This window comes from Alexandromys fortis, unplaced genomic scaffold (genome assembly GCF_014885135.2).
Source record: "Alexandromys fortis isolate MF-2015 unplaced genomic scaffold, M_Fortis_MF-2015_v1.1 scaffold_93, whole genome shotgun sequence".
NCBI classification, from domain to species: Eukaryota; Metazoa; Chordata; class Mammalia; order Rodentia; family Cricetidae; genus Alexandromys; species Alexandromys fortis.
Window position 1 is genome coordinate 2582032 of NW_026067970.1, and position 14985 is coordinate 2597016.

At 41.7% G+C, this 14985-nt stretch overlaps 1 protein-coding gene across 1 annotated transcript in view; it reads right to left on the reverse strand.

The window, feature by feature from the left end:
* Window positions 1-1274: 1274 nt before the first annotated feature.
* Skap2 (src kinase associated phosphoprotein 2) overlaps window positions 1275-14985 on the reverse strand; it is a 155063-nt gene continuing 141352 nt past the window's right edge. The window contains exons 12-13 of the mRNA XM_050155487.1: window positions 3842-3942; window positions 1275-3385 (exon numbers count right to left, since the gene is read on the reverse strand). Of these exons, the coding sequence (XP_050011444.1) occupies window positions 3850-3942 (93 nt within the window). The 3' untranslated portion in view covers window positions 1275-3385; window positions 3842-3849. The remainder of the gene's footprint in view (window positions 3386-3841; window positions 3943-14985) is intronic.

The following is a 14985-nucleotide window of genomic DNA, read 5'->3' on the forward strand; positions in this document are numbered from 1 at the left end:
CATAGCAGATGCCCTGCAGCATGCTACACCACATCTCAGGGTTGTATCTAAGCGGCGAGAGTAGAATGTACTGGTAAACACGGAAGGACTTCTTAAATGTAGCATGAATGAAATGCCATTTCATGTTACTGTCATCACACCGCTCTGTGAGTGTGTCTGACATCAGAGGGATTCTAATAGACACTCCGGCAGTGGGTTCAAGACGGCATAAGCTTTCTCAGATAGTGGACAAATTGCTATGTATTTGAATATGGGTTAAAATGGTAAGGGAAAAACAAGATTTGTTTTTCTGTATTTTAAATACTCAAGATTTTAGTGACAGACAATGTCACTATGCTTGACAAACTTTTTTTTTACAGAATGTATGTATATATCCTCTAACCTCTGCATGCAGCTGGGCTTCCCAAGCCTTGATCATGTTTTTATCTCAAAATTCCTGCTTCGCCGTGTGGTCAAGGCTGCTCTGGACGGCTGTCCCACCTCTGAAACAGCCACTGTCCCTTTGGCCCGGGGTCTGGTGGCACTGTGACCCACACTCACAAAGCTTCACTCAGCACCACTGACCAAGTTCAACTTCTTACACAACACACACTTCCCTTCAGGTCAGCCTCTGTCCAGTGACTGCTCTCGGAATCCGAATCTCTGGTGTGTAACACAGCTCTGTTTCTAATCCTGACCCTCGGTGGTACCAGAGTCGGTGAGAGGAAAATCGGGAGAAGCTGCAGTAAACTTACCTCCAAAGGCTGCAGCAGCGACGGGAAGGGAGCTGTGCTGCTCGGGCAGGGCTAACAGTGTTCATACACTGACAGAAAACAAAAGACCCACATGTATCTGTTTTACCTACAGATGGTTGAAAAGTGATTCTTTCCTTATGATCCTATGTACTGTATGTAATTATCTGTAATTAAGTTATGATTAAAATAATCAGCTTAAAAGCAAGTATTCAGAACAACTGCTGGACCAGCCAACATTATTTTCCATAGAAAAATAAAACAAAGCAAAACACCATGTCATATGCCACAAAGTGGTGAAGCGGAATGGAGTTAGCTGTGGTTAAGCGTAAACCCTATAGCAACGAAAGTCATTTGTATGATGCTTACTTCTTTGAATAAATTCAGATGACAGCCCTATTTCATTTCTTCATTCCGTTTGGAGGCCAGATGGCATTAGAATCATTTACTTCACCTTGTTGTGTTTAATTACTACAATCAACACACTATTTTCCAAATTAATCATAACAAAGTAATTTCATTAGTAACACAGCAGGCTGTTGAATTATTAGCATCATAACAGTTTGCAAACAATTAAACTTTATTTGAACCTTAAAAATTTGCAGAGTGGAACATTATTGTAAGATCTAATGGCAACAGAGTACAAATTCAGTACAGAGCAAACGATCAAGCAAAATGCTATATAAAATATGACTTACAATCACCTTTCAAAAAAATTAGCTCTCTAACTGTTCATAGAAAAACAAATAAAAGCTAAGCAAACATAATGAGAACATAACAATTAGCATATTTTCTAACAAGCTGCGTTGTTTAAATTCACATTAATGATGTTATTACGATCTTGAGGAGAATGTGATGTACTATCACGGGTGAAGAGAAACTTCCTCACAGCACAAGAACGAGTGCATCAAGTGAACAGAAAGCACCGACCAATCGCAAGGAACAGCAGTTTTTCTCGTCTTTCCCAATTTTAAAAGCCTTTGGTTCCAACCTTCTTTCTCCCATGTATATTCAGGTTATAAAAAGAACAAAGGCCAGAGGCGGTGCGGACAGAAGCAGCACCATGCTTCTGTACTGGAAATGCTGGCCATCAGTTGGCAAAGGACTCCCTCTCCTGGAATAACTAGAAAAGGAGGCAAAATCTAAGGGCTTCTCAGGCTGCCCGAGTGGGGGAGGGGCTCCCAAGTGGGTCCCCGTGCAAATGACAAGCTGCTGCCATCTCCTGGCCACTCAGGGTAAAGGCACACAACCTGCACCCACAGGCCAGGCTTTGGCTTTGCTTTTCAACCACACAGGCTCTGAAAGCCAGCCCACTGAGCTCATTTCTACCTGCCTAACTTCTGCCACGGTGATTTTAACCTATTTAAATGACACTCTAATGGGAAAAGGGTCCTTGTACAAATGCAATTTCTGAAGACTTGGACTCCAGATATTCACAACTCCTAAAGTGTTTTTTCTTTTAGTTTTGAAACTGAGTGATCACAACATTTACAGAATAAGGTAAAATAAACACTCTCTACTATTGCTTGTAAACAGAGTTGTACACAGACAGTGGAGACTTAAAATCCTATCAGTTCATTTGCATTCCTCTCTGAAAAGCTAAGCAAAAGCTAGGACCTGCTAAAGAACTATTCAATAGTAGATCACATCTACTGCGGAATATCCAACCACTGTGCATTTGATACAGAGTAAGGCTACGCTGGCACCTCCAGAGACAGCTCAAAGTACTATGATTTCCACTCTGGACAGAAGGGGACAGACAGGACTCTGCAAGCCTACCCACACAGCAACAGGAACCTATGCGACACCAGGTTAACCTACCCTTCCATTCGCCCGCTGGTGACCGCTGCCATTCTGAGTCCTTCTTCTCTGCTGGGTCTGGAGAAGCACAGGAGACAACGAGGCGGGAAGCTGGCAGCGCCCGCCGTGCCTTCGCACTTTGAAAACACGCTCAAGTTGTTTATGCCATTGCATCGGTAGTAAAATGGGCTTTCTTGTGAACCTTTGATTCTGTTAGGTTTAAATAAAATTATAGTAGAAAACACTGGCAAGCCCATAATCAAATTAAGATACTAAAGTACTTGCCCAAACCTAGCTCTGGTTTACATGTGTGTACCAAGTGACAGCAAGCTGCCACTTTCCCTCCACTTGAAATGCTATCCCCTTTTTTTCTTTCTTAACGGCAGGTTAACTAGCCAATTTGTACAACTTTTTAAAAAATGAAAACATGTTATTACTCTTTGAAAAAATTATTAAGTTGTCCACACAGCTTTAAAGAAGTCTTTAGTATCGACTCAAAACTTACAGTGATGAAATTATACACAACACTAAGAATAACTGATGCCCAATGACGAAGAGACAGCAACCCTCACCGGCAGCTTCAGTGACTAAAAGTAGAATACAATCACCGTGAATTTTCCCACACAAACCAAATGGGCAAATTAATACTAATTATTATTTGAAAAATAGCAACAAGTCTTATATGTACTGCTTGTATCTAACTTAATCTGACATCTAGATTACTTTAATGAGTAACTACATAGAATAGCAGAGGAGACAGGAATATTCAACCAAAGGAAGGCAGCTCTGTGTCAATCACTCAGGCTTTGGGGGTTTCCGAATCCAGAGCATGTGCAGACACACAGAAGACTTCCCTGTGGGCAAAAAGGAAAAGTTGATTTTACAGAAAGTTCATTTTATTTTTTTCTTCAGTAGAAATATTGATTTATTTCTCCTGCTTAGAAAAAAAAACATAACATTTTAGCTGAACAAAAATGAATGTTTGCTCAACATTTCTCAATTCATTTCCTCAGAAGCCATAAAAGTGGCATTCGCTAGCAAAGACTCCTCTGAGAACACAGCTGGTTATTATCAAAGGACATTCCCTACATTGCCTGCTCGCTCCCAAAGGAAATTCTCTAAAGTTATTTTTAAAAATTAAAGATTAAGCAAAACAAAACACCCAAACCAAAACCCAAACAAAAACAGATTTGGGGCACAATGCTTATGTTATCAGAAGGCTACAAAGACTTGAAAAGGCAAAGCCTCAGAAGAAAGAGACCTAGAGAACACAAGAGCTATTACAGAATATTGGATTAAAATGTACTTACCCGGACTCTCAAATATCATACATCTCCATTACGTAGGCTTTAGGCACCAAGCCAATGGCTCCCTTCATTTCTCCTACCCACCAGCCATATCTATTGTATTCCTAATTGAAAACAATATGCAGTATTAACCTTTAGGTTGGTGTAAGCACAATGTTGCTTGTATGCAACTTCTTAGAAATGTTTCTTTTTATAAAGTTACAAGAGCTGGGGCTGCAAATGGAACATTTTCATCTTTTTTGTTTCTGGACAAACCAAAACCAAAACCAAACCGAACCAACCAAACAAACAAGCAACTCCCCCATCCCCACCCACACCAGCCATGCTGTTGGCAAGTACAAAACTTGTTCATTACTCTGGCAGAATGCAGGAGCAGTGGCTCGTGTGAGGACACAGGAAAGGAGAGGTGCAGGAGCGAGCTTCTGGACTCCTAGTCTCTCCAGACAGTGCAGCCCTGTGTACTGGCTCCTAGCTGTAAGGCTAAAGGCAGGAAGCTGAGGGAACTACAATTGCCTTCAAGAGGTTTATTATCTAGGAAGGATAAAAATCACTTGTGCGGTGTGTGTGTGTGTGTGTGATGGCAAATTCATAATTTCTAATGAAATTTTGAGGGTTTAGAATTCAAAAACATGCCCTTCTTAAGAAAATCTAATACATTTGAAGTGATAAAATGGTGAATAAACAAAGTAGTGAAAGTTCACAAATACCAAGACAAAATTATTCACAAGTGGATTTCTTGAAAATAATATCCCAAAGCTTTTGCTGTTTCTCTTAATTCCGGACTGCCTAAGCTTGGGCGGAGGATAAAGGTGGTGTGAGGTCTGCTCACAGAATGGAAGATCAATAGGAAACAAAAGTCTCTCCAGGTTGAAAGACAAAATATTAATCTGTGAACACAGTGACTGATGAGGTGTTCTGCACCTTACAATGTGGAATACACAAACCGAGCCCTCCTCTTCCCTGCTTTATTCTCCACTGACAGACACACCATTGCTTTAGGCATTGGGAACCCTCCTTAACTGGCCTCATATGTCTGCCAGATTGACTAATGTATTTTTATCTCAAATTTATTTATGTTTAGTGAGATACAAACAAGTAAAATGAATTACAAGTTTCAAGAACAATATCTTCCAAAAGCAATACTCTGCACAAGCATTAGGACCCAAATTTAATTTTTCATATAAGATAAATTTTTAAAATCAATCCCCAAAGTAATTCAATAGGTTCTGATTTTCCAACATCTGAGTCATAGATAAATGTGCATATGCACATTGAGTTATATGTGAGGAGGGAGGGTTGATAGGCATGCAGGCTTAACATTCATATTGATTTGTATGCTATTGACCATCACAAGGAAAATTATGCTATTCTTCAATACCAATGTAGCAACATTAGCATGTATGTATTGACAGACAGTCTACCTATAAATTAAAGGATAAAAAAAAATCTATGGGTTCTTTTAAAGTGGTGGGCAATAGCAGAACTGGGCTTACTGGAAGAACAAAGGGAAGGAGAGGGGGCAAATTGGCTAACCCTGTTATTTCTTCTCATATGGACGCAGCACTGGCTCCTGAGGCAGTGACTAAAGGTGTTGAATTTAAAAGTTGGCTGACAGTGTGACTTTAGAGGGCAAAACTGTCTAAGCAACGAGGACACTGAGTCCAGAACTCAACGACGATGCGCATAATCTATAAGAGGCACATTTATCAAAAGGAATACCCACTCACTGAAAGCTGGACCAGCAGTCATTGTACTCTATAGGAGCCTAATAAAAGCACCCTGATTCGGTGTGTAAGGCAATGGATGCAGCTGGAGCCTAATGCCTGAGAAAACAAACGTATGTAAGCGTCTACAGATCAAAGGTCTGCACTGTAAGATACCAGAACGGACTAACAGGGTAAGTCTGAGTGTGAAAACTCTTATCCAATACCAGTCTTGTTTTTTTTAAACTGATTACATCAGAAGAGCAAGGGCCTAGCCTGCCAATAGCAGAATAGCAGATACAGAAAGGGTCCTGTGGGAAGGCAGACCACGAACACAAACTTGCTATCAAGGAACGGGGCTCATCCCGGGAGACACGGTCAGATTCAAAATACAAGTCAGGAAGTTCCTAGAACTTTCTAATATTCTACTTTGGTGATAATCTGTGCTGTCATCTAAGGACCTTCTGAGAAGAGTATAAGCCCTCAATTAAGATCTCATTGACCAAGGGCAGATGAGAGACTTTACTTGACAAAGTCTGGTCCTATATATGGTAGAACAATAGGGTAATTAACTAGAAAGCACAGTAGCAGACAGCAAGGGGGGGGGGCTTCCTCAGCTGTAAACGGATCCCTTACATGTAACACTCAAAGAAAAGTGTTGCACTACAGTAATCCTAAATGCGTCACTTCATTTAAAATAACAACTTATGAAATACACACCTCATGAAAATGCTCTAAAAATATCAGATCTCATTCAGAAAAAAACAGAATATTCACTAAAAACCAGAATATTGTTTTATATTTATTAATAATAAAAATATAATACTCCTGTGTGAAATTAAGAGAGAAGATAAAATTTAGTGGGACAAAAATCTAGGAGGCAGATTCATGGCTGTGCACTGCAGCGACAAAGTAAGTCACGCGGCTGCAAACAGGAGCATGAGCCCCCCTGAGCAACACGAATCCCAATAAACCATCTGCAGCCCATAAATAGGGGTGAAAATGCTCCTTGGCCTCTAACAGTTTTCTAAACTTCAGCCTCAAGATCCAACACCCTGCAACGCTTCCTTCCAAAGGACGAAATCAGCCTCTCTCCCCAAACATATGTTATTATAAATGACCGACTGGTTAATGGTGGACACGGTGCCGTCAATAAATATTGTGTGGTCTTAAAATCCACGTACTAATTATAGTATTGTTTTAGACAGTCACTGGTGGATTATTTAAAAGATACCTTTCAAACATTATTAATAAATAAAAAAGAAAATAAGAGAAGGGGGAGGTGAGCGGGAGAGAGGACGGCCCGTACCAGACTGCCATCTAAATCCTGACAGGTTAGGAAACATCACGTCATCTGACGGCACTCGCGATCTCAGGTACGAGGTCTGCCATCTGGTAGCCTTCACCCTCAACCGAATGCTAACATAGGCAAGTGACGATCTCAGGAGGACTGATAAAATAATGAAGAGTCCTTTAATCTACAGGAAACCATTTTAGTCAATTTATAAGAAATATTGCATCCCTTTGTAGGACGTGTAATTATTTTCTATTAATCATGCGCTATAGCGCTACATTATGTGGTTATTCTGTTATCGCTGGGAAGAGGCCTGCAGTCAGCTTCTGACAATGTTAGGTAATTACTAACACAAAGCCGCTTTCTGCTCCCGCAGTAATGCTATCAAGATCCAGAGGTGTAGGGATGCTTACTGTAGAAAAATAGCACTCAAAAGGAATTTGCTATCAGCGGAATGGATGGCTTCCAGGCAAAATGTAACGTGCCAGCCAGAAGCAAAAAAACAAAGTCAAATTCCCCCAATAATCCAGGAAATAATAGTGAGACGGCAATGCTTGCTCGCAGTCCGACACCCACGTCACAACTGTCAACCCACTGACGTCATCTCATCTGATTATAGCTAGTATTTACTGGGCGATGAATGGACGTGGCTGTGCAGGAAGGCTGGGGAAAAGGACCAACTCTGACGAAGAGAAACAGACTTGGCCTAACACAAGAGTAAACACATACTCACACTTGCCTATTGACTCAGTCTTCCCGCCCTGCTGGTGCTTTATTTTATATTTAAAGAAGATTCCCAAGTTTGCTTAAATCCTTATCGGTGCTGGGCCCTCCTTTCTCAAGCATGTTAATCCACTTTCTGCAAATCAGACAGTGAATAAATGCTGCTTCACAGAAACCCGAGGCACTGACGGGGTCTAGGGACGGTCAACAAGTGCTTCAAATGCTGGGCGGCTGCTGTGCCCTTTGTCGGAACATACATCCATGTTTCAGAACATGTGAAATCAAAGTAACTTTGTTTACAAAATATTAAGCATGGTGACTTTAAGAATCAATGGTTTACCCTTTATTTTCCATATATTCACTATGGTAAGTTTTTCCAATAGCAATGTGAAAACCAAGTCAATGTTTTAAATATAAAAGGTTTGCTTCAAATTTACCTTTAGGTGTGTGTGTCTGTGTGCGTGCATATGTGTATTTAAGAACTTGTATGAATTCTTCTTTTTCTCATTATCTCAGTGGTTTCCTGACCTGCTGAAGGAGGATATGGGTATGATTGATTCCCATGGTTCTCCATGATACCCAAATCCCACTACTAGAAGATGTTTCCCAAAGCTCTGCTGAGCTCGCAATGGCTGTGGAATCCAGTTCCCTGGTTTACTATTTACAACTCAGGTGTGACTGAGTTCTCCCGATTCACAGAGCTCTTTCTCTTTCTGCATCGTCCACTTCGTTTACTAGCAGAAGAAACATGGATAAGCAAGAAGGCATCTAGTAAGAGTTTAATTCTCCTAGCAAGCTTCAGTTTACATCTCTGAGACCTGACAAACTGAATTTACATTTTTCACAGTCGACAGCTACAATGGTGTGAGGTACATACGGCCATGCTGACGGCCATGCTGAGCAAGAAGGGACTCCAGGTAAAGCTCAGCAGAGGGGGCTGGAGTGTCAGGGTGTTTCCCCTGCCAGTTCACATCTCCATGACTGCCCCTGGGTTTACCCACCCTGCCCAGCTGTCCTGCTCCTGTACTGTCCCCCTTGCCCCTCTGATCCTACAGGAAACTGTGCATCTGTTCACTCTGCTGCTTAAAAACTGAGGCTCTCTCCTCAGGACAGTAACCACAAAATCCTCTGCCTAGCCTGTTCCCTCTGTAGCCCTGCTTCCTGTCACTTCTGTGGTCGGCTTGGTCGCACCTGCTACTGCATCCAAGCCTGCCTCTGTTTATGGAGCTCCCTTCCCAGGGAGTCCCCTCCCTTGGTCAAATCCTGTCCAGTGCCCACGACTCAACTCAGTCACTCAGCTGTCATGATTTTTATGCTGAATTACTGGACACACACTAACACCTGTTACTTCAAGCTGAGCTTTTATTCCTCAGTGGATTGAACATACCTCAGTTTTACCCCTTCCAAGAACAAACTTGCTGAGGTCGGAGTTAAGACCTTGCTTTCTTCTCTATGCCCCATGACTGGATATGTAATAGACGCCCGTATGCTAGGCACTGGATATGTAATAGACGCCCGTATGTTAGGCACTGGATATGTAATAGACGCCCGTATGTTAGGCACTGGATATGTAATAGACGCCCGTATGTTAGGCACTGGATATGTAATAGACGCCCGTATGTTAGGCACTGGATAAAAGCCCGGACCCGTGCTCACATTGCATGGTGTACTAAGTGTCTAATTTAAAAAAAAATTCAATTTCAAATAGGAGTACATGTTTCTTCATATATATTTATATAAAAGTCATTTTCCAAACACCTGTTCTGATCCATGACCAGGGAGCTCATGTAATCTGAAGTGTGTGGCTCCTGCCTGTGGCAGGCTGCTGGCTAATGTTCTCCAAAACACTCAATGAGATGCTCTGTCCAAAGAGCTCCCTCCTGATCTCCAGGAAGAAAGGCACCTGTCTCCTTTGGAACCAGAACCACCTAACTCTCTTTCTCTGAAGAAGTAAATTGAGTTGGATCAAGCACTGCCAATGCCAGGGCACAGCCCTGTGAAGGGGCAGTCGCTCTCTCGGGGGAAGCATCTGTGCGGTCGTCAGCTCGTCTCCATCTTGAGTTCATCCTGTCTTCCCAGCTTGCTGTAGATGAAGCGGGTTCTTCTGAGCAATCTCCGAGCGGCTTTTTACTCTTCTGTTCCTCATTGGGACTACAATAATCCAACTTCATAGAAATCAATAAGTCTAATTATTATATACTTGGGTCCTTGCAAAATGTCCTTAATGAAATCTTCAGTTACAATTTTATAAACTTTTTGTTATTGTTGAGGTCATTCCCTGCCCCTGTCCATTTTTTTTTTGTACTTATTGGAAAAAGTTTCTGAGGCTTGATCACCCATACATTCAGTCTAGAGACTCCTGTGTGAACACAGCATTTCAAAGCAGCCAATGCTGGGCTAAGTCAAGGCTCTCCTTTTTTGACTGAAAGGAATTTCAGCTCCCCAGCTCTTCTGTTTTGAGTTTGGTTGCCAGGCAGCGCAGGCTCAAGGCACAAGTCCCGCTGCAGAAACCCATCATTTTTGAAAGCCTCTGTGGGTGTACGTCTTCCATCCTTGGTCTTTATTTGGTTTTCCCCAATTATGTTGAGCCTTAATTTCTTCACTTATAAAGGCTTGCACTAATGGTCCCCTAGCTTTGTGATTCCATATTTTCTTAAGAAGTCAGAAGTCTTTCCTATTTTTAACTATAACTTAGTAAATGCATTTTAAATATCTGCCATTGTATTAGGTATTGGCTAAATACAAAAATACTTTAAGACATGGTGTTAATATCAGGAAGTTCAGAATGAAGGAGAGACAGGGAGGACAGGAGAGGAGGGGCAGGGGAGAGGAAGTGGGAAGGGACAATGGTAATCCTAATGTTGACTATGGAGAAGCACATGATTCTATGGTGGGGTCCTGCAATTTTTTGTAGGAAAACCATGAGTCATACAGGGTCTGTGCTTGTTTTCCAAGGGAGAGCAGATGTGGTTAAACCCAAGACACTGGAGAGAAACAGCAGCCGCATAAGACAGGGAAGACTGGGTTCGAAAGGTGATGGTTTGCTTTCCACAGCATCCCTCTGCCTGCCTTTCCACACCATCCCTCTGCCTGCCTTTCCACACCATCCCTCTGCCTGCCTTTCAGAGTACAAGAGTTTATTTCTAGCGCACACACAAAATAAGCAAACACTTAAATACTTGTCGAATGAGCAAAGTGAAGTTCTAGCTCGGGCTCCAGTTTCCTAAAACCCTTTCTTAACCACTGCAGTGTGTGCTCCCTCCTGTCCCGCCTTCCCCTGCACAGATGCAGCCCAGGAGGGCGTTACTAGCAGTTCTGTTCTCAGCCTGGCTGCCTCTGCCACCCAGCTCAGGATCCAGCAAGGGAAGTCACTCAGAGCTTCCCTGGATCCAGCTCGGACTAGTATTCTGTACTAGATACAGATAGCTGTTGAGAGGAGAAAAAGGGAGAATTTCAACCATCTATGTCTATGTTAGATAGAATTGGGATGAGATATTTGCCATTAACCTTCTGATATAAAATGTCAAAAAGGCAACCTGAAGGTTCACTTAGTGCCAGTATGGGAAAGAAAAGGGTGGGATCAGTGCTGAGTCCCAGAGAAGGCACTGACTAGCTGTGTCTGTAGGTAATTGCTACATAAAACCTTACCAGGCATCGACTTCCTAACCTGTGAGACTGAACCACAGATTCGTTCCTTAAAGTACCATGCAAACTGCACCACGCTCAGCAAGTGCCTGGGACACTGCACTGTGTGTCCACCTCCCATCACCTTCTCCTCCCTCTCCAGGAATTATGAAAGCAAAGCACCAGGAGCACAGCCACCAAGGCACCAAAACAGCACTCTGACCGCCGTCTCCGCCCTGCCCCTCCAGCTAACACAGCCCACAGTCTCTGGAAGCAGAAGCCCGGGGAAGGATGGCCTCCACCATCTGGCCATTGTGAGAGGTACCATCCTGAGGCAGGTGGGTCGGGGCTGCCAAGAAAGGTAGCTGAGCTTGAGCCAGAGAGCGAGCCACTGGCAGCTTTTCTCTGCCGTTCCTGCCCTGCCCTTCCTAAATGATGGATCTGCAAGTGGTGTAACGGAAAGAAAGTCTTCTTCTCAAGATGGTTTTTGGTCAAAGTGTTTTAACACAGTAACCAAAAAGCAAAGTAGATCTTGCAAAAAAAAAAAAAAAAAAAAAAAAAAGCAAGTATTAGAAGACTGGAACTTTTTCTAGTTTTGTTTTTGTTTTTTAATAGCTAACCACTCAACTATGAACACGTGTCATTTGTTAATTTATTAAACACCTATTCTATAAGGCTTTTCTTTTTAAAGTTTGTTTTAATTACGTGTATGTGGGAGTATATTCACATGTGTGCAGCTGTCTACCTGGCCAGAGGCATCAGATCCCTCTGGAGCTGGAGCTACAGGCTTCTGTGAGCTACTTGGAGCTGGGAACCACTCAGGCCTTGCAAGAGCAGTATATGCTCTTGATTTCTTTATGGCTAAACCCCAAGGTCCCTTAGTCAGCAATCTGTCTCGACTCTCTCCCACCTATCGATCATGCAGGAGGTTCTAGCTTCCTGTTACAGAGGTGAGGAGACATCACAAGGGGGTAAAGGCAAAGCAAGCAACGGCACACATGGCGTGGGTGAGCTCCTGATTTCTGATAGAGCTGGGGCAAAAGGACATAAGAGATCACAGACTGTTCAATTTAAGATTAAAAACAAAGATTAAAACATAAACAGGAAGACCCCACAATGTGATGCTTTTCTTCATGGCTCTGGTTTGCTTCTCACAAGCCTGGTTATTCAGCACAGAATTAAACTCCTGTAGTCCCTGCCACCTGGGTACTTCTCATGGCGGCCCCTCCCATGCTACAAGGCTCACAGGAACCTCTGACACTGTCTTCTTGCTCATCCTCTTTCAAGTCCTTGCAAGCACTGGGCCACCAGCGGGCCTCCACAGCTATATTCCTTTTCACCCATCAGCCGTGGTCCGGAAGAGAAGGCTGCCTCCGTTTTGTGGAGGAGGAAATGGGGAAATATTTGAATATGACGCTTGCAAAAGCAGGAGTTCTGAGAGTAGGACTGGAGCTTCTAAGGCTGGAGAGGCAGGCATGGAGGAGGAGGCGGGCTACATGATGCTTTGGGCCCTAGCACCCAGAGGAGCAGTACAGACACAAAAGGCTGTCAGGCCCAAGAAAACACAACCACAAGAGAAAAACATTCCTCCTTTTTAAAAGGCCACAGAATCCAATGACACTTGGGGCTAGATCGGTGTCAACCACAGCTGACTCCAGGATCTGTCCTGGTCACTCTTCAGAGGTTGGCCATCCTATTTGTGGTACGCTGGGCCATATGATCACAAATGACAACCTGGAATAACTAGATATTAAAACAAAACAAAACCAACTTTGCATTTCTCCTGCCAGTGAGACTTTTGATTCATTTATTTTATAGGTTCGAAGTCCCGAAGCCATACGAAGTAAATCTTTGTATTCTAACAAGAAGCAAATGTTCAACACAGTCATAATTTACCAGGCACGGGGAAATATCAACCAAACACACATGAAGTACTGCCTACAACTCCAACCAGCACAACCTCAAATGCATTTTATTGTACATTCATAACCACCGTTTTATCCACTTTTCCTGTTTTGGTCTTAATAAAATATTTTTAAAGGTTTCAAAGCTAAAGTCATGTGTGCCTCTGATGAAAGGAAAGATCCTGGAGTCCTCAGTAGCATGCCTCGTTCCTGCAGAACGATGGCTTGTCTGTTTCTAACTCTAAACATAATTTATTGCTTGAAAAGCAAGGCTGAGAATGTGGTTAGCAATGTACTAACAAGTACAGATAGAAAGATAAACTGCCAAAGGATATAATACAAAGCAGCAAGCCAGGCCTGCAGGACCAAAGAGGAACATGGGCAGAAGAGTTGGCCTGCTGCGATGTGACCTGGAACCCACTGATGAAATTAGAATATTGCACAAACATGATTCCAGAAAAATACCATTAGCTACCAGATTATGTCCATGGTTTGGGAAACATAAAATGGAGATACAGATAGTAAAATATTTAGCATGATTTTCTAAACAACTGGATTCCAGCCAACAACTGAAATTAAAAATTAAAAGATTTCTACCTCGAACATGGCTTTTCCTCTCTTAAAAAACCTGAGATTATGTGGTGTCTTCCAGAGTTAATTCACCAACAAAACAGTTATCATAAAAATCACAGATTATACTTTCATCTGTCCCTGAAAATGTGTTGTCTTTTTTTTTTTAGGAGAAGAAAAAAAGATTTTTAAATCTACATTGAAATACTGAATTATTTTAACACATCTTTTAAAAAGTATCAACCTTATATGAAGAGAATGATAAAGCAAAAAGATACTGTCTTCATTGAAGGCGAAGATTATTTAGATTTATTATTAGTGAGGTTCAAAGGTTGAAACTAAGAAAATGCCAGCTACTTTGAAGGAGGAGCTAGCTCAGCCTGAGGGTCACATGACAGCAGCTAACTGGAAAACGTTAAAAAAGGGAGGGGAAAGGCAGGGTGTCTGCCTGATCTTCTTCATTGCAACACTTGATTTTTACTGAAGAAAAACAAAAGGGTGGCGGTGGTGGTTAAGATCTGTATAACTCTCAAAAGAGGCTGAAAATGTAAGTTCCCCTGAGGCTAACTGAGCTCACAGCTGACAGGCCATCAAGGTTCCATGAAAAAGAAAGGAGGTAGGAGGGAAGGAGAGAGGGAGAGGAGGAGAGAGAGACAAAAGGGAGGAAGGGGGAAGGAAGGAAAAAAGAAATCTAAAAATAAAGCTGTATTCCATAGAGCTGTATAATAAAAATAGTCTAACTGACAAATTAGTGAAATGTTTTTAATCATTATTTTTACAAGTGAAACACTCTTCATTAGAAAGCATGACATTTAATTTTTGATTTGTCTAAATATTTATATTAAAAGAATATATCTTTCCTTAAACTACTTTGTGTTGCCTATTTAAAAAGGGCATTCAAAACCGACAAACTTGTGGGAAGTAAGTCAAATCGGTGGCAATATTTCAAATTAAAAGTCAATACACTTCTAAGATTAAGTACCATTTCTTTAAAATCTTTTAAATAGTTTTATTAAAAATGTCTCGACACTGACTTCTCACAAAGTATTCATTTTCTATGTCTCCACAAATATTATGCTAGATTCCTTAAAATGTATTCTTCCTGTGTATACAGTCTCCACACAATTCAAAATGATGAACAAAATTTTTCATGATTAATGCTAATACTTTATTGACATGAAATGGGAAATTAATAACCCATAGCTAGATTTAAAGTTGAATTAATGACACCATTTTGATTGTGCACATTAGCTACAATTACCTGCACCACTCATTCTGAGCCACTAGATGGTGTAAAAAAATAAATTAAAATGGTAAAAATTTCATACC